Source organism: Aspergillus viridinutans (assembly GCF_018404265.1).
Source record: "Aspergillus viridinutans IFM 47045 DNA, scaffold_6, whole genome shotgun sequence".
Lineage (NCBI taxonomy): Eukaryota > Fungi > Ascomycota > Eurotiomycetes > Eurotiales > Aspergillaceae > Aspergillus > Aspergillus viridinutans.
Genome location: NW_025091222.1, coordinates 329,072 through 354,103, shown reverse-complemented (window position 1 = coordinate 354,103; position 25,032 = coordinate 329,072). Strand labels below are relative to the sequence as shown.

Sequence of the window (25,032 nt, the reverse complement as noted above, 5' to 3'; positions counted from 1 at the left end):
GATCTAGAGCCTGGTAACACCGCCAGTGTACACAATGTGGAAAAGAAGCCTCAAAGTTGCCAAATTGGGGAATGATCTTAGTCCTGAAATATGACCATTTAAGTAATTCTGTATATGGTGTCTGCTATGCTGTCTAGACAGTATGGCTTATTGAACCACAAGGCTCATTGGGAACAAATTCATGGAAACACATTGCACACAGATAGAACTCTCAGCATTTAGGTTGATTGATGAACACAGAATTCTCTCACACTTGCCAGAGTTTCACATGGTCCAGTGAATGAAATCAACATAGACATAGAGAGGCCAGTGTTATACTCCAGCTGCCCCGAAACTCACATAAATTCCCTATCCTCCACACTGTTCTTCTCTTCACATCCATCCTCATTCTCACTTCTCAATCCACATACCTACACTCCACAGTCACAGGTCTCTGGTTGAGACTCCTCTACTGATAGCAAATCAGTCCTTCAAAGAATGAACCTTGACACGTCCTTCCACATCGACTCCACGGGACCAGTTTTCACAGTTTCTTCCTTCACTCCCATCAACACCAACATGAACGTCGCCGAGATCAAGGTCGAGAACGACAAGTCAAACAACGTGCTTCCCGGAGCCGCAGAGGTAAGCAGTACAGCCCCCTTCTAAAGATGCAGCAGCCTAACACCACACAGGAACCACAGCCAACCTCGTCCCCAGCAACCGCGACACCTCGCAAGCGAGGCCGAAAGAAGGCCGCAGACGGCGCAGACGGCGACGCAGACGCAGACGCAGACAACACCGGGACCCCAACCAAGAAGGGAAAGACTTCGCCCAAGAAAACCTTGGGTCCTATTCCGGCCTCTTTGGAATCAGCCGGGTTGGCCGACAGGATGGTTCTGCGGATGAGAGACGAGGAAGGCCGTAGCTGGTCTGAGATCACCAATGTCTGGACGAGAATGACCGGTATCAAGGTTGAAGGGAGCACGCTGCGGAAGCGCTACACGGCCATGAAGGCGAACTTCGTCTCTATCAGTGCAGAAGATGTAAGTGACCTATCCAGCCTGAGCTTGATTTTGTGTTATGTGGATAGGAGACTGAATGAGGATGTGCTTGTCTGCCTGTAGGAAGCCAGGATTCTCAAGGTGAAGAAAGAAGTCGAGGAGAAGTTCGAGCTGGAGAAATGGCATAAGATCGCCGAGGGTGTTGCCGCTGATGGAGGGAGCAATTACCCAGCGAATGCGATCCAGAAGAAGTTCAAAGAGCTGAACAAGAGGGCTCAATCTGCAGCTGCAGTTGAGAGTGAGGACTGAGATCTTACGGCATGGAAAGCAAGATTAATCAGGACTTGCGAAGCGCGCCTTTTCTTTTCAGTTTATTCAACCGGGGTGGTTCAAAGGTGGTCATGGGCGTACAGATACGGAGATTGGAGTTGAACCTTAGAATTTCGTGGATCTCGGTAACCAGAGACAAGAATCAAAAGAGCAACGCAGACGAAATTTCATCATGGTACTTCGAGGCCCAGCTCAATGTGACACCATATACACCAAATACCCCAGGCAATAAATGATCCAACCAAGAAGTATCTATTTTATGCCAGAGAAAGATAAAAAGTTTCAAGGTAGCCAGGCCAATCACAAGAAAATGAGCTGCAAAAGTTTAACGCGCCTCCAGAGTCTTACACGACACTCACTTGCTGGCGCCCGTCATGCATTTGCCAGCCTAGATCGCCATTTCTTGGCTCATTCGTAGGTTCATCACTATTCGTGTGTGTCGTTATGCTGGGCCGAATCTTCGCTCCGACAAACCCGCGTCGGTCCCGCCCTGTCCGCCCACGTCCGAGCCAGTTGTGTTTCAGTGCTTTGCTCAGAGTTTCAATCTTCTCTTGCGCTTCATCACCTGTCTGCACACTGGCCAGGACACTAAGACATTGTAGCATCCGCCCAACCGTCTCAGTGATGAGTTGGGAAGTATCTGCCGTATGTGAGGCCCTGTGAATGACGGTCGCGCGTTGATTTGGAGATGAGAAGGACTGGAAGATAAGTTGGTCCGGATTGGACGAGGTGTTTGATGCAGCACGGCTGCGATTGCTCATCGAGTCTGAGGAGTAACTGCCTGCCGCATTGAGGAGCGTAGATGATTGAGAATTGTAGCTGCCAAAGCCAGCATCGAGAGAAGCGGCAGTGGCAGGTCGGCCGGTATTGCTACTGCTCTTGGTTGTGATGCTGAGAGCCGACGAGCCCACGTTGATGCTATCAAGACTCAAGCGAGAAAATGTAGCTTTCAAGCCTTCATAACGTTTTAGAATGACCATGTCACGGAAAGCCACCAGGACCAGGTGTCGAACTTCGAGCTCATTCTCAAAGTCCTTGCCGGTCGGTACCGAGTTCCAGAAATCCTTTGCTTCCCGTAGATTCATCACTGAACCAGCGCCTCGAAATTCTAGATCGAGAGGTAGAAAGACAGCCTGAATGAACGGAAGAATGGTGCCAAAAACCAGTAGCCATATCTGCACCAAATGAGGGACCAGTTTCTCGTCAGGCACTCCGCTTAGCGTATGATTTAACGAGGCACATCCTGTCTCAAGTAACTCTCGTAAGTCGTCGACAATGGCGGTTGGCGTGCGCTTCTGCACGCAGCGTTGAATGTGAATAAGGACCAACTTGTTCAGGTCCTCAATTGCTATACGAACGTCCTCACCATCAAAGATAACCAAGAGCTTCGCCTTCAAGAAATCCCAGGCATCATCCGGAGTCATATTGTGGAGTCCGAACCCGGACAAAGTCTCCCGAAGGGCAGCTTCGGGCAAGATTCCAGTCGAGTTTCCAAGGGACGACGGCCCCGAAAAGACAGCTGGGGTAACGCCACCAACCACCAAGTCTTGCTCTATTTCCTCTCTCAGCTTTTCCTCTTTCTTCTTTTCTCGAAGCGCCCGACCACCGTGCAAGAGGTCCAACCCGCCAACAGTTTTGCTGAATGTAGTCGACCCTGCGTTAGGAGACGCTGGCGTAAAAGAATAAAGAGACTGTGGTGCGTTGGGATCGGACGGTTTGGAATTGCTAGACGCCGAAGACAGAGGCAGGTTGTAATGATCGTCTCTGTCCTTCAGTTTGAGTTTCTGCCTCGACAGGAAATGATGCTTATGGGCTTTGTCCTTGTCCTTGTCCTTGTCCTTCTCGCTGGATGTCTGCCTGTCCGCTGGTACTACCGTACTCACAGATGCATTAGATAAGCTATACATCGACGAGTTGTTCGAGGGCAGCGTATCTGTCGAGCCGCTGACGATGCGTGATAACCCACTCGAACCCGGAAAGCCCATCTTGCTTGGTGATGGTATACCCTTATCTTTCCCGTAAGAATCCTTGTCGCGACTGATTCCAATATGCTTCGGCTTCGAAAACAACTTCATCTTCGGCTTATCGCCCTTCTGCTTCTGCTCACGCTCTGGCTGCGCCTGATCACCAGGCATCCCAGGTTGAAGCGCAGGTCCCCGTGGAAACACCACGTTGGCAGCTGTTGTAGCCGCAAAGGCATTTCCGCCAACAACTCCATTCTGACATGATTGCCCTGAGGTAGCTCCGGAGCCAGGGGCTGCCAGCACTGGTTGTGGTGGTGGTGGAGGTGGCGAGATGCTTCCACCCCTTCGGGCCTTCGCTCCGTCATCGGGCCCCTGAATGTTGGTTGGCAATCGTTTCGGCGGCTGTTGCACAGCGGAGGATTGCTGCTGCATCGCAGTCTGCGCTGCGATTCTTGATGCGGAAAGTGTGACATCTGATAGGGACGCTGTTGGGAGGGATGGCTCGAAGAAGCCTTGCGAGTGGTGTCGTGGCCGATGCCTCGACAGATCGGGCGGGACGACGCGACCGGAAGTCTTCCTGCTGGTCATCTCATTCTGGGGCATCAATGATGAGGCGGACGGGCGCCTGGAGTTGTCGTCTGTGGTGCCACTGCCGTCGGTGCACGAAGTCCGGGGTATCCGGGGAGAGGAAGTGCCTGGCGCAGCACCGAAGTCGTTGAGGGAACTCTGAATAGCAGACACAGTGGTCACATTGGATGCAACTGAAGAGGCATCACTCCCAGAGGAGCCAGGTCGTTCTAGTTCGTCGTCAAAGGATGGGCGTGGTGGAGCTGGTGATCGGGAGGAGGTGCGGATTGGAGAGCGTAACATCATAGAGGACGTGTCCGGAATGAGACAAGTCGAGTCGTGTTTAGTCAGTAAGCAATTTGGGCATCACAAATGTGCCCCCATGATCCCTTTTCGAGGTAGTTTTCATTCCCGATCTTTCTAGTCCTCGATATATGTAGGTACCTGGTCCAGATCACCACCAAGAAACGAGGGACAATGCCTATCGTCGATCTCAACGTCGACTGGGCCTGAGCTGCACTTGAAACGACGCCGCCTTCTCATGTTGGCCCCGCCTGCCCAGCAACTCACTTTCTTTTGAATTTCCACCATTTTGCAACCTCTCAGTTCAAGGTTCTTGTTAAATTGAACTTTGTCTCCACAAACGTTACTTTTTTCGAAACACACATCAAGCAAGAAAACGTCTATTTGTTTTGCACTATCATCATCATGGCCTCCACCAATTCTTCTCAGCAAGTCCTCCGCGCTGGCTACGAATCTCCTCAGCCATCGACACGCACATTCGAATATCAGCTTTCCTCCCCCATCGCTTCTTCCAATCCCTCAGCCGAAAACACGAAACTTAAGGTGGCTTATCTTTCCGAACTCAGAAGTCTGGTACCGAAGTTGCAAGACGAAATCAATGTCTTTTTAACGGAGCGAATGGAAGAAGATAAGAAGGAAGCGGAAGCGCAAGGACGTCAGTTGTCTGCGAAAGAAGCCAAGGAAGAGGAGAACTACGGTGAGGAGGTGGTCGAGGAGGATACTTGAAGCTTTTCTTGCATAATACAGTTCTTTGTCCGTGACATCGGGAATGGATCTCTTCGCCGGAGCCAATCTTCCGTTCTGCTACACAACGAGACCGAACCACGACGCCGCCGATCAATTCAAATTCAATCGAATCCTTGGACATTCATGCTATCCTGGGGTATCACATTGCCTGAAGCTCCCGCCATATTATTCACATTTCCACGCTTCGCATTGAATTGAGACACACCAGAAAGGAAGAACAAGAGAAAAAGGAGTTAGATGTGGGAAGACCACATCAACTTTCAAGTATACAGCAGAAATGAATTAGGAAGAGAGGGAAGCTTTGCGATTGGCACAGCCAAGATGGACAACAGTATTGCTATGAAAGTCAGTGAGAGTCTGCGGAAGACGGAGGAAAAGCCACCACAATGATCGGTGGATTGAGAGACTTACTCGGGGAAGACATTGATCACGCTTCCACCAAGTCGCTTATGGCAAATCCCACAGATCCTTTCTTCTGTGATCGTGACATGCCTCGACCTCGACGACTTCCCGTCACCACCCTCGCCGACCAAGAGCTGCGCTTGTGTCTTGATACTCTGCGACTTTTGCAGGTTGGCCACAATTCTGGACTCATTGAGTATAGAAGTTGCCGCCCGCATACGACCTTTGAAATAGAATTCCAGTTCCTTGACTGGCAGTGTTTCCGGGATTAGTTCAAGAGCCGAGTTTGGAGGAAGGCGGGATCCATGTTTTGCGAGCACCTCTAGCGCGGGTCCATATCGTGGTTTGTATCCATGTGGCGGAGACAAGTAAAGAGATAAAAGTGTTAGGTATATGGAAGGCTTTTCTCCCTCAAAATCCGGAAGGGCTATATTTTGTATAGCCGTTGTCTCTGTGCTCGTGGCGTCTTCAGTCTTGTGAAGGTGGTTGCAGTACCTGCGGACGAGATCTTAGCAGTGGCCTTGCTAGGCTCATAAGTAGTAAGGACTGACTCTTCTGCTTTGGTGTAGTCTTCCAGTTTAAACACATATATCTCTAGCGCTTGTCTGTGTTGTCCCATCTTACTGAAAACGATCGCTCTTGCCTCGAAAAACTCAGGATCTGTAAAGATAAGTCAGACCAACGTATGTACCCTGGCCAACGACTGGCAAGCCCTGGACTTACCATCTCGGTTCAGACGATCAAGAATCTTCGCCGGGGAGTACTGAGAGCTTGTCCTTAGCATGTCCAGCAGCTTGTTCCGCCAACTAGTCCTGTCTTCTTCATTGGCGAACTCCCATTCTTTGTTCTTTTGTTCCTCCAAGCGATCCAGATAAAGGCTCAGAAGACTCTGGTGGAGATCCGGAGTCATGTCATTCAATTCTCCAATGACATGCTCAAGGTACCGAACAGCCAGACGGACATCAATCGCTTTCAGAAAACCTAGTACTCGATGACGAGGCAATGTTTCCGCGTTCTCAGTATCCGCAAGAAAAATTTCCATGCCCAGGTCAGGGTCTTCACGCATCGGCCACTCAGCAAATTCTAGTATCAAATCAATATGTTCGGGAGACAAATTCTGCAGATAGCCAACAGTTCTTTTCGGACCCTGAAGTTGAGACGCAGCCTCTCCGTCCACTTCAGCCTGGCCAAACTTTTTCAAGAGCTCCAGGGCTTGACGATGCATTTTTTTCCCGTAGAGGAAGTCAATGAGGTCGTTTTGGCGGCCACTTTCCTCCAACTTTTCAATAACCACGTCAGGATCACAAAAATTGGCGATGCGAAAGAGGGAGCCGGCAAGAGACGGCGTCGCATACATATAAACTCGGAAGAGCGTTGTGTCGACGAGTTTAGCCTTGGCTCGAAGCCTCTCACCAAAGTCATCTTCGCCTTGATCTTTGTCCAATTCAAGCAACTTCATGACGGATTCGGTAAATTCATCTTTCATTGCATCAGCTGTAGGGTCCATCTTGAGCGAGCCATCCGGGTTCAGGAACCGCTGGAATCGCCGGCGAACATCCGCCAGGTAAGCTTGGAGTTCACGAACAGCAAGCTTGAGGTCTTTTCCTTCAAGGCGTTTGTCGCCCCGAGAGTCTTCCATGAGCTTGCTGCGGATGCTACCTGCATCGCTGGCATCATCTGTCTTCGCTCGAAGGAGGGACCTCACTGAGGGTGTATTCGCGAACGTTCTGGCAAGCGCAGCATCATCCGACGTAGCAAGGACTGTGTCTTGCTTCTGCTCCTGTTCGGGCCTTGGCTGACTATCCGTCGTACTGGCCTCCGAGCCTTCTTGCTCGTCCGGAATGGACGAGAGATCGCCCGCTATAAGTCGCGGGTAAAGTTGAATGACGGTCTCGGGAGGAGCTGAGATCTCCGTGAAGAGCTCCATAGACTCGAGGTATTTTCGGAGAGAGAACAACGTCTGCGCCTTTTCAAGTTTTATGGAGCGTAGACGACCACTTTTGTCCGTGAGAAGCGCATCCTCAAGCATATTAGCGAGGCTGATCGCCTCATCCAAATATCCCTTTTCCACGAGAGTATCAATTTGAGTGTCGTAACTCAAAGCCTCCATTCTCCAGATGATTCGGTCACTAGCAACCAAGAACCCTTTGCCAGCGTGAGCTAAGCTAATCGAGGGCTGAGGGATGTGCAGGAGACTGGCCGATGGTAAAGGTATCGATTGGAGTAAGCTCAGGGTTTCAGGATTTCGAACCTCCAGCACTCCCTTCGCAGAGTCATGCAGTGCCAGCAGGAAAGGATACGAGTATCCAATGTCGGAAGGGGCATGGCTCCAGGGAATCTGCCTTCTTCCCATCGAATTGCCCTCGATGTCAATAAATTGAGTGTTGATATCCTTCGCCAGTAATACTTGCCCTTCGCTTAGGCGTGTAGCCAGCGGTTTCGGAGCAGTTCCGCCAATCCCAATATAGCTCATGCTAGCTACGCCAACACCGGCCAGACGCCCTGTTTCCTGTCCAGGTAGTCCACCAATGCTGCCCGGTCCGACCAGATCTGTGATATTTGTGTTCTCAATATCCACCATGACGAAATTCGAGCTCAGCCCAGCGACGAGTTTTGTCCCAGAGACCCACGTGAGTGTTTTTATCCCACTAGCCAGGCTCATTTCCGCCGTATCGTTCTCCAACTCCATATCGCGCCATGTCCACAGCAGGATCTTTCTCTTAACCGCCACGGCAAGGCGCGATACAATCGACGGGACGCCGGTCTCCGGATCGTGAACTATGTTCGAAGTCACAGCAAAGGTAGTCGCGCCTTTGGTCCTCGTAAGCTGCTCTTGGAACTCGTAGGTCTGTAAGTCGTGAATCGATACGTATCCGCCGGAAAGCGAGATGAGAAGCTTGGCCTCCTTGATGAACGCCAACTGTTCAACTTTATGTCTGGAAAATTTTTCCAACTCCCGAAGTAGCTCGCTCTGTTTAGGTTTTGGGTTCGTGACGGAGCTCATGGTCGCAGGCCTGCTGCTGTCCCCGTTATTCATCGTACCTCCACCCTCTTCACCCTCGGCATGATGATCATCCTCCGCTTGACTGCCATTGGAGACCTCGTTGACCCTGTATATCCGCAAGCTGCCATTGTTCAGTCCTACCAGAAGGCGGTCCCCGTAAGTAAGGACCGACTCTATTTTCGATTTGTCGCGTTGTTTGAGCTCGACGAGTGGCCGAGCCGTGAAAGCGGATAACATGGCTCGGCGGTGAGCTCCTCTGATCGGGCCTCTTCACCACTGAGAGCACAGCAGTCCAAATTCATGTCTAATTAGGAGAAATGAGGGGTTGAGCGCAGCTAAAATGCTGCTCTGGCCATGGCGTCTGTGGTTTGGAGCTACCTGAATTCTCGGGAACACCACGTACCCCGTAGCGAACGCTTGTTTCCCGCCCTCTCATGTGACGGAACTGGCCCTCGCCGTCTTTTACCTCAGCCAATCATATCGCTATTGTTGAGCGTTTCTGCCCGCACTTCATCTGAAGACGTCATAAGGTACCTCAAGCACTGGCATTGATAAGAATTGGGGATCTACAGTCATATCCTTGTGCATTCAGCGATATACAGTTCTAAAATAGACGAGACTTATATGTGACATGAAAGCACCTTGCGCTTCAAGTGCTTCTGGATATCTGAAGACCTCCCCGGTTGTAGTCGGTGGCCAATGGACTAGACAGGACGACGGGCAGGGAGCTATGCATTGAGGAGAGAATAATTGAAACAGGGCGAAGGCGAGAGCACTCGATCATATCGTGCACCCCATTAAATAGTCGGCCGTTGCAGCAACGGTAAACCTGGTATTATCCACTGAGTCGACTGATCGTTATGCTCGAAAATAGAAAGCCCTGTCTAGTAAGGACAAGGTTATCATGAGAGGCGTCCATTATGAGATGGAGAAAGCTTGCTGGTCTTGACGACCAGGCATGAGACTCTGAACATTGTGGGTAAAGGATGAGGCACAGCCTGCGTGAGAACTGAACAAGCCCAAAAAAGCTGGAAAAGAATATATATTTGCGCTTCAATGCTTTACTTGGGTGGGAAATTCCTGATGCTTCGCTGAGGTGCCCTTTGCACGCCAAGTGGAGACAGCGGGTATGTCAGCTTTGAAGCGCTGTTCTTCGGTGCCGTACGCACGAGGCGTGAGCTTGATCAACGTATGAAGAGGAACCTCCATCCACGGGCTCTGCTCCTGAGGAATGTTGAGGAAGTATGCATAGATGCAACGCAACACAGCCTGATGAGTGACGATAATGACATTTTCACTGCGCTCCAGTTCCATGATGATTGGTTCCAGGCGAATGACAACGTCACGGTAAGACTCGCCACCGCGGTAACGATAGTTGTACTTGTCTTCATCGCGCGCTGCAAAATCATCGGGATATCTCTCTGCAATCTCCTCGTACGTGAGCCCGTCACAGACACCAGAGTCAAGTTCGTCGAGAGCTTTCCACTCTAACTTTTCGTAGCCCGTCTCACCCGCCAGGTGCCGAGCAGTTTGTATCGTTCGTTTGAGAGTGGAAGTCCAAATGACGACTTTGGCATTAGGAGGAACTCCAGACTTTCGCAGAAGACCGGGAAGAGCTCGAGCATAAGCTTCGCCGCGTGCTGAAATGTTGGAGTCTCCGCCAATTTTCCCCGTCAAGTTATATTCCGACTCGCCATGCTGAACAACAGTTAGCACCACTCAGTCTTATATATGCTTGGGTATCACTAACGCGAGAAAGCCAAATTGAGCGAGGCTTGATATGTAGGTTCTGAATGTAGTACACCAATCGACTAGAAAGATAGTCTTTTATTTGGTTGATGATGACAGTGGAGCCAACATTGATGAGTTTTACATATGTGAAATGTTTCTCATTATCATCAATGGTTTCGTAAACTTTCTCATAATTGCGGATGCGGTTTCGAAAATCCATGGCGGCTACCTCAGGATCCTGTCCTTTGTAATCCGGTGAGGTGGTTTTGACTTCGAGGATATTATTCATTATGAGGTCCTCGTCGTCGCATATTGACTCGACAAACAGAGTCTCAATATCAGCATCGCGACAGGTCTCGTAGATCCACCGACGTCGCGATTTCGTGGAATTGGTCGCATCAAGAATAGCTACAACGCCTTTGCCAGCTTTGAACCAGTTGAGCATGTCTGACAATGCCGCCTCTGCAGCGGCTCTCCTCATTCTCTCCCCTTCAGTGTTATGAGGGTCAAAAAAAGTAGCGGTTGGCTGTGGGGTTCCCTGTCGACGATAGGTGCCCACATTGAACACTTTCGCTGGGATACCAACCCAAGCAAGGTACCGCATGGCTAGATATAATATCGTCAACACCCTAGCTTTGATAGTCAAAGGAATGAGGGTTTACCTACCCTTTCCAGCTATGAGACTCTTGCCCCTCGCTGGAAGACCAACCATGACCACACAAATTTTTGTTTCATCTGACTGTAGATGCGTGAGTTAAGTGATCGTATGGGGAATCATCCAAAGTCTTTCTGGATGTCTGTTCCAAGAGCACTCTCCCAGTAATTGACGCCAGGTAAAAAGAGGGGAAATAGAACCCTCAGAGAGCAAGGGCAGTAAATATCAACTAACAAAACTGAATCTTTTCGAAAGCATAGTCTGGGGGTAAGAGATGGATCACGCTTGTTCTCTGCCTGCGGCGCCTCCTTTTTTTTCCGTTCAATTACTCTTGCCATTTCGTGCCAATGTGCCTCGAAGATAGTTGCAGCCTTGTCAAGGAAGCAAAAGCGACATGACAGATACGTACACAAGCTCTTATGGCTTAAGCAGATCCCATACTCCAAGAAATAAACAAGCTGTGAACGAAACGCATCACAAGGAAATAGCAGCACTTACACTGGCGCAGAAGCTCTTGTGACCAGAGCCTCTCCGATTAGAGCTCCCAGAAGTCATTTTAGCAATCGAACTGTCCTTTGTTGGAAATTTACTATATTATGACCCAGCACGCCGGGGAAATAGCTTCTAGCCTCGGCCAAGAGTCGCCCGACCGGACAGACAGCCGAATTAATGGTCGTATGAATTTCTGGCGAAGCAGGACAGAAAAGTAGGGGCGAAATTTCTTCAGCTTATCGCCTGATAAATCGACGGTATATTTTCCTCGAATAAGATGATGACAGATCCGGCTGTCGTACAGGGGATTCGTTGCAGAGATCTCCAGAATTGTAACTGGCTGGATCACATTAAGCCCAACAGTCGATGCGGTGAAGAAGCAAAGACGTCATGCCGTGGGGCAGTGAATGCCCACTCCGCTGTAGTAGATGAAGCAGAAGTAGGTAGATGGTCTCTTGAAAGCCCCTTTTGATGAGTGTATATTCATAAATTGAGGGAATTTTCCGAAGCTTAAGAAAAGGATGACATCCACAAATGGTACCACGTGATGCTCTTGTGTTCGTCGGGTAAAGTCGCAACCGTTACTGGCCATCTTCCAGCTCTAACCAGACGGGCAAACGGGCAGGTGACAAGCCTACTTTTTCTACCTAGGTTCGTGCGCTGTCGAATTCTCGCAAAGCGAAGGCACAAACTTGGGTTGTCTTTTTTTACTTGCAGTTTGAATTGTGCATTAGCAGTACGGTGTACAGACAAGAGGCTCTGAAGTACTCAGGCGTGTTGCAGGGATTACATTTGTCTACAGTATTTCTGTCGGAGCAATGGAATCTGGATCTGGGGGCGTGGGATGCGGTTAATCCCTGAAATAACTGTTCTGCCGATTGGCTCTTACCGCTTATATCACCGCATTTGGTTGGTCCAGGTCGCCTGATTCAGACCAGACCGCCCTTGTCACTAACCCCATATTTCATTATTCGCATCGCAGCAATAAGCGTTGATTCCGCGTCCTGACACAGTGAGATGACTCTCATCAAATAAGGCTTCTTTCAGTAATACCAAGGGAGTTACAGTCTTTTTTTAAGAAATCCTAATTGTACAAACGCTCTCTGTGCCAGTTGCAGGCGACGGCAGAGTAACATGGTAGAGTATGTTGTTTCACTGACTACATCATCTTGGAGGTGGTCTGTCCTCCTGGGGGTTGAGATTCCTCTTGATGCTGTGGATCATCCAAGAAAGCATGTTTCCTCCGTCCACCGCAATGCGGGCGTTCAAGCATGGGACATGAGTATGGGTAGACGCAATAACGAAATTCTTTATTCCCATCTCCAGCATGACTCGAAACCGGGGTTGCCGTGTCGGCAAAGGCGATGACAGTTGATCGTCTGGCAATGCATGTCAAGGCAGCTTTCGTCAATGGACTTTCCAATATGAGCGGATTCGCATGTGCGACGATCTATCTCCACCAACAATATCTGAGTGAGTCGATTATACAGCGACAGCAATATCGTTGGTAGCCGAAGCACCATTTGAATCAATGCGTGCAGATGGCGACTTGTTTCTCCTTTCGTCGGAGTTACTAGTCTCTCCACGGGCTTTCTGCACGCGAAGATTCCCGCCCCAGGGACCTTCCTGGCCATTCAGGATGTCCATGGCGTTCTGAGCCTCTTCCGTGCTGCTAAACTCAACGAACAGGTAGTAGTGGTCACCAGGCTCGAATCGCTTCGCAGGATGAGGTGTGAACAGTTTGCTGACATTTTCACTTTTTTGGGGGAAACAAAAAATTAGTCTCGAAAAGTCAATTCCATAGAGGGGAATTGCGGACATACACCTTGTATCCCTTGAAAAAGTTGGTAATATTTGTGGTGATAGCCTCAGGGTCGGTTAACTTAGGAAGACCGCCGACATAAAGGCGACGGCTGGAGTCGCTGTTGACTTTAGCGAAGGTGGGCGCGTCGTTGCGTCTCCAGCGATCAAGAGCAAACGGGCTGCCCTTGTCGCTGCGAGGCGAGCTCTCAGTTCGTTGCTGTTGTTGTTGTTGCTGCTGCGAACGCTCGCTTGCCGTTTTGGCAACTCCAGGTTTAATCTTGACAGGCCGGCCAAGCATATCACGGCCGCCCAATTCGGACATTGCTTGATCCGCCAATTCCTTGGTCTCCAAATCGACAAAACAGTAGGAGGGATTGCGGCCGGTGAAAGGGTCTATCGCGATATCGATGCGCTCGCTGCAAAGCACTCAGTTTTGGCCATCTCCATACAAGAATTTCTATCTCCGTACATTGGGAAGTTTGCGGCGGTGAACAATGCTTGCACATCCTCCGACTTGGCCGTGTACGGCATGTTGCCAACGTATAGACGGCGGCCTTCAGAAATAGCCTGAGGCACATGAGAGCTTGGTCTGCTGAATGTGAGCCTCGAGGTATTTGTCTTTGGCCCGGGCGAGCCAGAGCCCTGAGCAATCGGGCTTTCCTCGCCCTTCATGCGCCAATTTGGCGAATTGAAAGCGCGACCTGATGTTCTAACACCATTTTGAAAAGGCGATCTTCCGGGAGCTATGGACTCATCAGTCATTCCGAAACAATGGCACGAAGCGAATTCTTTTGGATACAGCCCCAAATGAGCAGCCCAAAGGTATTTTCCTACACACTTTGTTGCTGTGGTACGGGACTTTCAGGACCGTCGGCCATTGTGATTTTCTTTTTTGCAAATTTTGACGAGTATATGGTTCGTCTCTGCAAGAACTGGGAAGATTTAGCAGCTGTGTTTACAGTGGTTGATCTTGATAAGATTAGATTTTCGCACCTTGAGGAATAAATTTGTTTTTATTACTATCCGTCCGTGTAGACCAGCGAATGGAACGGTGTCCACTGGTAGAATGCTATGCAATTCAACAAGAGAGAGAAAATTAAGTCACAAAGACCTGCTGTGCTGGCACAAATGCTCATCAACGATTCCATTGCCTAATGGCACCAAAACTTCTTTTTGGTACCTATTGACACAAAATATGCCAAACAGAGCAAAAGCCACAAACAGAGCAAACATGAGCCAACTTCTAATTGGCTCGTTAGCGAACCAAGCGTATTTATTCCGGCAGCAGTTCAACAATCACAATTTCATCATGTTCCACGTCGCCTTCTGCTGTGCTTCCTTAAAGCATGCCACTTCTGCTGCTAACAAGATGGACTTGTCATGCCATCAAGTTGGTTATCATCTGAGCCGATTTACGCCAGGATGAAGCTATATTTGATCCGTCACGCAGAGTGTGGACATAACGTGGGACAGGCAGCGTACGCGTCTTCTGTTGACCTCAGTGGAATGGCAGCTGACAGTCCTTTCATGTCATCGCAATCCGCAGAGGCGATGAAAATGGCCACTACCTGACCGAGAACGGCAGGACGCAAGTCCGTCTGCTCGCTCGAAGCCTTAGGGATCGCATGATTCGCTTCACTCATGTTTTCTCGTCGGATCTTGATCGGGCTTCGGAAACGGCGCAAGGTATCTGCCAACAACAGCTGGCAAGCGGCGCGTTGTTGGCCCCGATTCAGGTCCCGACTCTTCGGGAGCAACAGTACGGCTCTCTTGAAGGTACACGGTGGCATTCCGGTGCGCCTGCTTCCAGCATCAGTTCCCCGGATGCTTTGCGTGGAGGGGAGCCCACGTATACCGACGAGGAGTCTGTCGTCTCCATGCGGACTCGTATGAATGCATTTTTGCAGGATCACATAATGCCTTTCCTGGTCAACGCAGACGTCGCAAACGAGGAGGTTATTGCTGTTGTTGCTCACGGCGTCATCCTCCAGGTTCTCTGGGTTTGTCTCGCGGATTTATTCAATCAAAGAGACATCCACCTTGGACCTGGTGTCGGTCAAGCCGACTTTGGAGACTACGTGCGTCCTGTATGGTCGAATACCGGCGTCATGGAACTGGACATCCGGCCCGCATCGATCGTACCACCGTACGTCCGTGATGCGGCGCGTCCACCTCCGTTCCTGCTCGGTTCCTTGCAGCGACCCGAGTCATTCGAGGCCCCGCTGTCTGGATGGTCAATGACCGTTATGGCCGTCGATGATACAACTCATCTTGACACCACGGCGCAGCAGGTTGAGCGCACGGGAGGGACTGTTCGCAATACTCTCCAGCCGTCTAGGCAAGAGACAGCCAATCAGTTTTATCGGCTAACTGGGACAGCATGATTAACATCTTAGGTCTTATGGACGCAGATTTGTGCTTCAAACAGGTAGGATACTATCCCCTCATATCACGTGTCTCTTTTCCTTGCCTTCCCCTCCTTCTGTCCTTAGGGTTCACTTCCTATGATGAAGCAAGATTTCACACAGACCTGTTCTGAGTATTCTATGCGGATCAACAATCGTTCCAACTGCTGTCTGAGAAAGTGACCCTTCCTTGTCTTGTTCCCCTCGCAAGCGCGTCGTCATGGCTTTTACATTTGATGGCTTACTTGGACAAAGTATATTAATTCTTTACAGTGAGACAGAGACGGACTGTTCCGGGCAGGCCGCCACGATGCCCGCCACTTATTTAGTTGATGTTAATACACCTTAGACTCGGTTACTAAACCTATTATATATGAAACCAAATTGCAATGTCATTATCATAGAGCGCCGTGTCATCATCTACATGCGTTATAGTCGTATCGCAATGCAAAATTAGTATGTACATGTATTTACGCCAACATCGCACAGCAGAGCGGCTCAGCTGCAGACTGATCTTTTCAATGTCCCCGCACGTATCTTGTCCTGCTCCAATCCGCAGTATTGAAAACAGAATCACTCGAATAACCCACCGGGTCTTCCCTCTCGTACAATATCTCCGGCTTCACCTGCCGACGCAAGATATACCTCTTGAAGAAGTACGGGATCTGGCGCAATCCATACGCCGCGTGAAACCGCGTTGGCACCGAAAACACCTGGTCCAGCTCCTCCAGCGTCTTCCCCTTTGTCTCTGGCATGAACAGAAGCACCAGCACGAATCCGATCAGATTCCAAGCAGCATACCAGCAGAACGCGCCCTGGTCTTTGAACGAATCGTGCAGTGAGGGCCACGTGATGGCCAGGAGGAAGTTGAAGAGCCAAGTTGTTGCCGTAGCTAGGGCCATGCCGTACGAACGGACGTAGAGTGGGTAGGCTTCTGCCGAGTAGGTGAATGGCACTGGACCCTCGCCGACGGAGTAGATTACGCCGAAGAGATAGAGGCCTAGCGCGACGCAGGCAAGCTGCGCGTTGCTATGTTCCGAGGTAGGAATGTAGAAGCTGAAGCCGGTGAAGAACCAGGCGAGGGCCATGAGAGGAAATGTAGTGAGGAGGAGATTGCGACGGCCGAATGTGTCGATTGTGTAGACCGCGGGGATGGCGAAGAGCCAGTTCACGACGCCCCAGCCGAAGGATGTCGCTAGGGCGTTTCGGGCTGATGTCACCTTGATGAAGATTTCGGACGAATAATACGCGATGATGTTCACGCCACATAGCTAGAACACTTGAGTTAGACAGCGGAAAATTTGCTATGACTGGAGGGTTAATTACCTGTTGCAGGAACATGACGATCTCGGATGCGATTAGGGCGCGCCGGTTCCGAGGCACGGCGATGAGTTCTATCATCTTGTTCTGACCGAGCTTCATCCCTTTCTCTGCTTCCAGCAAGGTGTGCATGTAATAAAGGTCTCGAGCGGCCTGGATCTTGTGCGCGCGCAGGCTGCACATCGATTCGTAGGCCTTGTAATAGCGGTTCTGGGACATGTACCAACGCGGTGACTCCGGACAGGAAAATACAAACAAGCAGACCAAGATAGCTGGGAACATGGCAGAGGCCATCATGATGCGCCAGTTAAGCCCGACAAGGTTTGGAGGGTCCGGGACCTCGAAGAAAGCAAGGTCTGCTGCATAGCCCAGCATGATGCCAAATGCAGTCCACATCTGCCACTGCATCACTAACGCACCACGAATGGCGGGGGGAGCCGTTTCGGCCGCGTAGATGGGAACAGTTGCGGACTTGGGGCCAATGCCGAAGCCCAGGACGAACCGGGAGATGAACATATGCCACCAAGTGTTGACGAACCCTTGCCACAGGCAAGCGATGGCGGAGAAACAGCATGTAATGAAGATCGTCCCGCGGCGACCAAACCATGCGTTGAAAGGGACTGCCAGCCAGCAACCAAGGACGGCGCAGCACAGATATGGTGCGGCGTTCACCAACCCGAGCAACCAGCGAGACCGCGAGGTTTCATCGTCAATGCCGAATTGGGTCTTGTAGAAGATCTGAGCGCCATTGACAACCGTTTCATCTGTTGAAAGCGGACTTAGCTTTAGCACTAGGTACACAAGCGTGGTTGATTCTGTCACTTACCCATTCCTTGCACTGCTGCTGAGAGAGAGCACAAGGCAATAACCAAATACATTGTCCAAGGTTGCGACCAACGATGAGTGAACTCATGATGCAAAATCTCGAATTCCTCTTCCGTCAGCAGGTTTCTGAAAGAATCGAACTTTTCAGGCTCTTGGGCCAGAAGGGCGCCTAACTCAAAAGCGCGAATGTCAGTTTCGTCACCCATATGGTGTTCTATAGCGAATTTGATTCCTTGACTGCGCAGCTCCTCGTGGCTATAACCTGCCAGTGGATTGGCGAGTTTAGCATTCAAGTTGCGTCGTGCTCGCTCTGCGGCCGATAGATATCTGCGCTGGGGCAGGAAGGTGTTGGTCCTTTCTGGCGCATGTTCGATATCTTCAACTCGTTGTTCGTGGGCGACGTCCCCGAAAATATCGAAATCACCGGGCCCTGGCATCTTCTAATGAACGATGAAGCGAAGCAGATGTATGCTTCTGATGCCTGCAAATGGCAGCGCTGTTGTTAAACAGGTCGGAAAGAATCAACGCAGTTCACTGAATTGTATCTTTGCATCAGTGCACACTAATATCACCAGGAGATCGACGCAAGTTGATTGATTCGAAATCTCACACGATTTGCCGTGCTGATTAAATTTGCGATAGAGTTGGATACCATCAAAGAGAAAATTTCTAATAAAGATTTGAAACGACAGGGCTGAAACTGACCATAGGTACTGAATACTAGCATAAATGGTAGCAACAAAGAGAGGCAGAGAAGGCTAAATATTTCTTTGGGAGCTCTCGAGGACAAAGAAGCAAGGTGCTGGCTGCGCAGGAGAAGTACATCCATGAGCACGATTCCCTTGAGCAGAGCCCCAGGCACGAAGACTCGAGGCCCTTCAGTGACGACAGAGATCCACTGATATTGTTGCGATCATCCATTGCTTTTTCTACTCATCTCTCTCTTCCCGCTCATTCCTACGATGGGTGTCAGCAAGCAATGGTCATTGGTGGCGGCTGAGCAATAAGATCGAGGAAAATGCCAAGGATGCAGACAATGAAAGCAATGAGTCTCGTATTCCGCCCAGTTGCCGCACAGCCACGTCGAATCGCTCTGTTGGTCTATTGTCCGGGGTTGACTGCTGTCCGAATTGCGGATCTCTGGGGCTGTCAACCCTTGTCTGGTGCTCGCTGATGCTGATCACTCCAAAGTGGATTCATCCATTCATCAAAGGCAAATGATTAATCAGGTCATAAATTGAGGCGCTAGATCACATTCGGAGGATAAAAATACAGAAACCAAAGAAATGGGACGCCCGAAAGTGGTTGGTTATGATGGGTAGATCGAAGCTGACGGAGACAGGAAAGAGGGAAGTGATGCATGAGGGACCTCATGACAAGCGACGTGACAAGGCTGTCACTCATTCTGTTTCTCTGTCATTTTTTCCCCCGAATCTAGGTTGCTGAGGTATGTTTTATCCTCGGGAACATTGAGCTGGTAATTCAATCAATTTGTCTGCACAGACTGACCGCGATTCTCCAATGAGTGTCCATGTCCATATCCTCGCAATATATGTCACAGCGATACTTCCCATGAAGGCCAGTCACCCCACCCCACAATACATTCATTGATGCTAAGACATATTTCGAACTCAGCGAGGCTTACTCTGTCATGTGCCATTACTCGTCTCAAGAAGTCCAATAATGCATATCTTTCAGGTTTGAAATATTCGTATCAACTTGGACTCCGTCCTGTCAGCAAACCTGACAAGCTTGACAGTTGCATGATACAATAGTGTCATATCCAATGACAATTGCAATACTCTCCTCTCTTGCTAAGCTATACCGTTCTCTATTGGTACTAATGATCGATACTAAAAGGTAATGCTATAATGCCTCCGCTTATATCAGTGGCCTACTAGCCTAGCCTTGTCCAATCCATCATTTTGCGGGGTTGAGAGCCCCGTCGGATCGCTGACGGCACGTCGGATGATATCAGGAGTAACTTATTATTCTTTCCTGCTAGAAATCATAAAACTAGAAGTACTGAATCCCTTTCCGACGGAATGTAATCGGACCCGTTCTGGTGGATTGATAGTATTATTTCAAGGGAAGTATGGACTAGAAGAACCCCGCATTTCGAATAACACTTGCTCAGTCAGCTTCATAAGTATCGAGATTATCTCTCACTACACCGACTTTGAAATAATCCATTAGTTATCCCTGTAGGGGCCCAGAAGGGAAATTATATTCTCACTTTGATCTTGAGCCACGTGCTATATGTGGTGGAATGCTAGGCTGATGAGGTCCCCTCAGCCCCATATTACTTGCATCGTCAGCCACCGGAAAAGGACATGATTTAATACCAGTGTCTCCAAAAGTATAGATATTTACTATGGATTGATCATCCGCATTCCGACTGTTTCTGGAGAAGTGGAATCGCTTTTCGTCGGCAGTGCGGTGCGGGTGCGGCTTCGGTCCGCACCCCCATACATAGGTATGATGATGTATACTCCATCGCAGCAGTAGTTAGTATAAAGGACGGAAGTGTTCAACAAACGGTGCTTGCAACAGTTCATCCAAATAATCAGTCGAATGAAGATCTGACCATTCACTATATACTCGCTTCATCCCCCTTATTCTGTTCGTCAAATCCGGCCAGCGCTAGTCAGGTGAAGCAACATTCCATACAAAAGATGCTTGGAAAGATCGCCCTCGAGGAAGCCTTTGCGCTTCCCCGCTTCGAAGAAAAGACTCGCTGGTGGGCCAGTCTGTTCTCTACCGACCCCGAAACCCACGTCAAGGAAATCACCGACATCACTAAGATCCGTATCGAACACGCCGACAAGCATGGCGTCGGCTACCAGATCCTCTCCTACACAGCGCCTGGTGTCCAAGATATCTGGGACGCAAAGGAGGCACAGGCGTTAGCAGTTGAGATCAACGATTATATCGCGGAGAAGATCAAAGCAAACCCAGATCGATTTGGTGCGTTTGCGTACGTACACCCACTTCCTTGGTTCTTGCTGAATTCAATGACTGATTCTCTTCTGAAGGTGGCCGTTGGTTCTTTTGTGCCGATCAAAGTCACGAAGACGACGAACATAAACATTGCAAGGTGCACAATAGTGGTAGTCCTCTCGACTTTCTAACATCTTCTTGTGGCGGCTTCCGGCATTATGGCGTCGGAGGTGGGCAGCGCTCTGACACGATATATTGCATGTCGAGCAGTGATACTTTTTTGACGCGATGGCATTTTGAAATCTTGCTTTGGTTTTGGGCCTCTGTCGCTCATTGTGTACCTTTTTCAACGCCAGATTTGCTCGAAGTGCCAGGCAAGCACGCAACCTCTCCATACTTTTCTCTTTTTTTGCTCTGTCGATTTCCATGAGTTCATCCGCAGTAAACTTAGGATCGCCTTCAATGCCTTCTACCAGGGATTATGGGAACATAACCCCCTGTATTGGAAGGATGCCGGCAACCAACGGGACTCATCAAATGTCGGGAATGAGTACATTACATCTTTTGACCACATAGACCAAAAGACATAATGGAAACAAGCTTCAAGGATGGCCATGAGCCCCTGGAACCTTGCCTGTTTAGGCGGTGTCGGTATTTGCATGTAAGTGAGTATGGCAATGTGGACAATTCTATAACCCTCATCCTTAAGCTGTTTCACACGAAATGGGACTTTATGCCCCCGCTTATGTTCAAGAATTCGGGCCCGAATGCCCTGGCGGACGGCAACTGAGCTTCCGATGTAGATACCGGGCTCGTGGCCGTCTTTCTCCAGAACCATGAGATAAATCCCCCATGAGTCCTTCGGGATATGAGGATCAAGCTGTTGAAACCATCTGATGGGTGGAGGAGTTGGGGCTGAGAGCACTTCTTTCAAACCGTGACAAAAGGTGAGGTGAGCGGAAACAAGGAGGTCAGTAAGTACTTCTGTAGTAGACACAAGTACCTGGAATGCCGGATTTATCCAAGCAGTTGGGCGGTGGAGAAGAGTCCAGCAGATGGATGATACCAGTGCCAGGGCATCGGTGGAAGACTCAGCAGACTCGGAAGACATCTTGTTGCCATGGTGGCAGAAGAACCAGAAGAAGAGAACAAGAACTCAGGGCGACAGACTCTATATGTGGTGGGCCACAGGGTGTTTTCGGCCAGAGCCAAAATGGAAAGTGCAACAATGGACCATTTGGGAAGGCGCCGGGCCCGACGGCGACGACATGATCTTCTACGACCAGCCCGAATGGGACATCTTCTGGCAGGCCTGCACCGACCTCGACGTCCCCCTCTACCTGCACCCGCGCAACCCCACCGGCACAATCTACGACAAGCTCTGGGCCGACCGCAAGTGGCTCGTGGGCCCGCCGCTGAGCTTCGCGCACGGCGTCAGCCTGCACGTCTTGGGCATGGTGACCAATGGCGTGTTCGACCGGCACCCCAAGCTCCAGATCATCCTGGGCCATCTGGGCGAGCACATCCCCTTCGACATGTGGCGGATCAACCACTGGTTCGAGGATCGGAAGAAGCAGCTCGGTCTGGCGGAGACGTGCAAGAAGACGATCCGGGAGTACTTTGCGCAGAATCTGTGGATCACGACGTCGGGGCATTTCTCCACGACGACGTTGAATTTCTGCATGGCGGAGGTTGGCGCGGATCGGATTCTGTTCTCCATCGATTACCCCTTCGAGACTTTTGAAGATGGATGTGATTGGCTTGACAATGCGGAGTTGAATCTGACGGATCGGTTGAAGATTGGGAGGGAAAATGCGAAGAAATTGTTTAAGCTGGGTTCGTATCATGATAGCTCTGCTTGATTTGGATAAACTGGCTGCCTATCTCTGCTTTTGTGCTTTTATGATGTACCTAGATTCCGCAAAATGAGAATCATGAGCTCATGATACATTCCATCGTCCGGTCGTTAATTCGTTAATCATTTTTCTCCTTTTTCCTTATCCATATGTCCACATCTCCGTGCATTTCCCCCCATGATTCTCCTCCTGCTGGCGTGCATCCAGCAACCTAAGTCTGGCGACGCTCCCTCGCAGCGAGCTCCTGCCGGTCCTGCTCCTGCTGCGCCAGCTCTCGCTCCAGTGCGCGCTGGTTTGCGTCCCAACGCTCGATCCAGAGCTCTTTGGACTGAGTGATCTCTTCGTACACCGGAGCAACAATGTTGCGCTTCATGTGGACCATACAGTTGATGATCTTCTGGTAGTTCTCGATAACGTGGTTATGGATGTCCCAGAGAGAACCCAGCAGCTGGGACAGTTCCGCGCGTTGTTTGTTGAGGATCTCCTCGAGGATAAGCTTCCCGTTGAAGCGCATCGTGAGAAAGCGGGTGTAGATGACGGTGTCATACAGGTCGAGGAAGACGGTGAGAAGGCGTAGCTCGTGGTCGCTGGGTTTCTTGACGTTTCTATGATTGAAACGGGAGGTCAGTTCGATCGGAGACGAGAGATGGCGTCGTAGATTGGAGGCAACTTACTTGTTAAACACCTCAGCCATGCGTGTATAGCGCTCGTACACCGAGGCTTGAGGACTTCCCGCGATCTGGGCCATGACGAACGCCACTTCATTAGTTTTGTCTACCTGCTTCTTCAGGCTGTTGTTCATATGAGTGAGATACTGAATCATTTCGCTTGTCATGACGCGGATCTTCTCTGTTTCCTGGGCGGACAACAAGTTATCGGGCTGGGAGGCAGGGCTCTCACGACGAAAGAGAATCACCTCCATCTGGAGAACCGCGTTGGTCATCGCGACGAAACGACGCATGAGATCGGCTGGGATGTTGCCGCTAGGAATGAACGCCTTCATCTCTGCAAGCAGCTTCGTTTTTCTCTCCGCGATCTCGGCCTCAGTGAGTGGAGGTCGAATTGGGGGCATGGGTACGGTGGAGGAGCTCTTGGAAGTGTGAGAGTTCCCGAGAGCTTTCTTTGCGCTGGGGGTGGCAGATATGACCTTCACAACAGGATCAGTAGCCGCGCTGAGCACAGGAGGATTGGTGACGTTGGCGTCAATCTTTTTGAAACGAGTTGCTTCCTCGACAACCTTGGAGATAGCGTAGTTGTAAGCTGCTTCGTGCGCTTTGTCAACGATGGGCGGATTTCTCTCGCAGGACTCGTAGTAGTCGGGGAATGCCTCACAGGTCGTTGCAGCACTGGCAGCTGAGACAGCGGGACTAACGAGACCTTGATTCACAACCGCACCCTCACTGTCGCCACTGCTCGGAGTGTGAATGCGAGAGTGGTCGTTGGTCAAGGCGGGAGCCGAGAGCGTTTTAGTAGGTGTAATGGGGGCAGAAGTCTCAGAGGCACTCGGCTGGCCCTGCATGGCGTCAGAAGGACCAGCTTGGACAGTCTGAGAAGACGCGTCTGAGGTTTGAGACGTGCCCACAGCACCCAGGTGTCTCTTGATGAGGTTTATGTGGGCTTTCAGCTGCTGCTCAAGGTCACGACAGGCCTCAGTGTAGCTGTCTAGTTCATGAGATTGAGGATTCTCAGAAGGGAGAGGATGAGTGTTGTTCTGATGACCCTGACTGTCAGGGATGTGTTCATCTCGGCGTGCGATGCGTTCATCTCGGCGTTGGTCCTCCATGGTGGGCTCACAGTATCAGTTTGCAGTTTTAGGATGGAGAGTGTGCAGAGTGCGTAGATGTAGATGTCAAAGAAATAGAGTGATAATCTAAATGGGAAAGGTTTAAAGGGACACTGCAAGGAATATTTTCTGAAAGACAAGCTTGGGGTAGTGCTTTTGGATAAGCGAGATCATATCGCAGTGAATACTCGCGAGTTTGTTGATCCTAGAGGTCACCTCAGACAATTCACTGCAAACTGGTCTAGAACAGGAGAACTCCATCTCAGTGATGGGAGTTACCGATGTATAGAGACGTCTCACTGTATATTTCCACCAAAAAGTCTTTCACGGAAGGAATTCCTGAAAAGGAACATATTAGCAGTATATGACGAATTGATCTTGCTTCGCATCTTGTTAAACCGACTTCGACCAGTAGCTCCAGTGCAATTGAGCCTTAAAACAACCTCAGGCCACCGAATCTCGCTCTTCAGGCAAGATCCAGCCATCTTTTCAGATGGTCGTAGAGGAACCTTGACCATCTGTATACGAAGTAAGTGATTATGGACAGTTGTTTCGGTAGCTGGGACATGTAGAGATTGAGGGAAAGCAATGCCACGCAAGGGCACAATTTCCTCATATTCCACGGCCATGTTTTCCCACTGAGTTCGCTGTAAGCAAGCGGCAATTGGTCTTATATCTCTGACCATGTAGTGGATGTCCATCACACTAGCCGACAGTTCATGGAGAAGTTGCATCAATGGGCGAGAGTAACGCGTGTACCGTGCAAGCATGCATAGACGGCGCAAGAACATTGTCAAATACCAAGATTGTTCCGAGTACCATTCAGATTACGCGCCCCGGGCAGCAGTCGCAGCATTGAGGGATTCGAGACTTGAGTACGATGTATGGCAGTCAAGGCTACTGACAATTATGGCAGCGACGA

General features: G+C 50.1%; 11 protein-coding genes across 11 annotated transcripts; 5 read left to right on the top strand and 6 right to left on the bottom strand.

Moving 5' to 3' along the window:
- Positions 1-477: 477 nt before the first annotated feature.
- Aspvir_007998 (uncharacterized protein) lies at positions 478-1,292 on the top strand (the record flags this gene model as incomplete). The annotated part of the gene is made up of 3 exons (XM_043271174.1): positions 478-624; positions 675-1,025; positions 1,107-1,292. 3 exons carry the CDS (start codon positions 478-480, stop codon positions 1,290-1,292), a joined length of 684 nt encoding a protein of 227 aa, XP_043127109.1.
- A 365-nt stretch (positions 1,293-1,657) lies between these two features.
- Aspvir_007997 (uncharacterized protein) lies at positions 1,658-4,147 on the bottom strand (the record flags this gene model as incomplete). Its single annotated transcript, XM_043271173.1, has 1 exon — positions 1,658-4,147. One exon carries the CDS (start codon positions 4,145-4,147, stop codon positions 1,658-1,660), a length of 2,490 nt encoding a protein of 829 aa, XP_043127108.1.
- A 405-nt stretch (positions 4,148-4,552) lies between these two features.
- Positions 4,553-4,873, top strand: Aspvir_007996 (uncharacterized protein; the record flags this gene model as incomplete). The annotated part of the gene is made up of 1 exon (XM_043271172.1): positions 4,553-4,873. The coding sequence occupies one exon, from the start codon at positions 4,553-4,555 to the stop codon at positions 4,871-4,873; it is 321 nt and encodes a 106-aa protein (XP_043127107.1).
- A 428-nt stretch (positions 4,874-5,301) lies between these two features.
- Aspvir_007995 (putative vacuolar morphogenesis protein AvaB) lies at positions 5,302-8,537 on the bottom strand (the record flags this gene model as incomplete). The annotated part of the gene is made up of 3 exons (XM_043271171.1): positions 5,302-5,791; positions 5,848-5,956; positions 6,020-8,537. The coding sequence occupies 3 exons, from the start codon at positions 8,535-8,537 to the stop codon at positions 5,302-5,304; spliced, it is 3,117 nt and encodes a 1,038-aa protein (XP_043127106.1).
- Positions 8,538-9,353: 816 nt separating this feature from the next.
- On the bottom strand, positions 9,354-10,743 carry Aspvir_007994 (bifunctional nucleoside/nucleotide kinase/histidine phosphatase family protein; the record flags this gene model as incomplete). The annotated part of the gene is made up of 3 exons (XM_043271170.1): positions 9,354-9,998; positions 10,051-10,637; positions 10,698-10,743. The coding sequence occupies 3 exons, from the start codon at positions 10,741-10,743 to the stop codon at positions 9,354-9,356; spliced, it is 1,278 nt and encodes a 425-aa protein (XP_043127105.1).
- A 1,917-nt stretch (positions 10,744-12,660) lies between these two features.
- Positions 12,661-13,859, bottom strand: Aspvir_007993 (uncharacterized protein; the record flags this gene model as incomplete). Its single annotated transcript, XM_043271169.1, has 4 exons — positions 12,661-12,934; positions 13,002-13,397; positions 13,451-13,724; positions 13,820-13,859. The coding sequence occupies 4 exons, from the start codon at positions 13,857-13,859 to the stop codon at positions 12,661-12,663; spliced, it is 984 nt and encodes a 327-aa protein (XP_043127104.1).
- A 544-nt stretch (positions 13,860-14,403) lies between these two features.
- Aspvir_007992 (histidine phosphatase family protein) lies at positions 14,404-15,365 on the top strand (the record flags this gene model as incomplete). The annotated part of the gene is made up of 2 exons (XM_043271168.1): positions 14,404-14,459; positions 14,528-15,365. 2 exons carry the CDS (start codon positions 14,404-14,406, stop codon positions 15,363-15,365), a joined length of 894 nt encoding a protein of 297 aa, XP_043127103.1.
- Positions 15,366-15,904: 539 nt separating this feature from the next.
- Positions 15,905-17,968, bottom strand: Aspvir_007991 (sugar porter family MFS transporter; the record flags this gene model as incomplete). Its single annotated transcript, XM_043271167.1, has 3 exons — positions 15,905-16,657; positions 16,713-17,470; positions 17,533-17,968. The coding sequence occupies 3 exons, from the start codon at positions 17,966-17,968 to the stop codon at positions 15,905-15,907; spliced, it is 1,947 nt and encodes a 648-aa protein (XP_043127102.1).
- A 2,238-nt stretch (positions 17,969-20,206) lies between these two features.
- On the top strand, positions 20,207-20,618 carry Aspvir_007990 (uncharacterized protein; the record flags this gene model as incomplete). Its single annotated transcript, XM_043271166.1, has 2 exons — positions 20,207-20,508; positions 20,567-20,618. The coding sequence occupies 2 exons, from the start codon at positions 20,207-20,209 to the stop codon at positions 20,616-20,618; spliced, it is 354 nt and encodes a 117-aa protein (XP_043127101.1).
- Positions 20,619-21,526: 908 nt separating this feature from the next.
- Aspvir_007989 (amidohydrolase family protein) lies at positions 21,527-22,333 on the top strand (the record flags this gene model as incomplete). Its single annotated transcript, XM_043271165.1, has 1 exon — positions 21,527-22,333. The coding sequence occupies one exon, from the start codon at positions 21,527-21,529 to the stop codon at positions 22,331-22,333; it is 807 nt and encodes a 268-aa protein (XP_043127100.1).
- Positions 22,334-22,538: 205 nt separating this feature from the next.
- Positions 22,539-24,110, bottom strand: Aspvir_007988 (uncharacterized protein; the record flags this gene model as incomplete). The annotated part of the gene is made up of 2 exons (XM_043271164.1): positions 22,539-22,932; positions 23,002-24,110. The coding sequence occupies 2 exons, from the start codon at positions 24,108-24,110 to the stop codon at positions 22,539-22,541; spliced, it is 1,503 nt and encodes a 500-aa protein (XP_043127099.1).
- Positions 24,111-25,032: the final 922 nt, after the last annotated feature.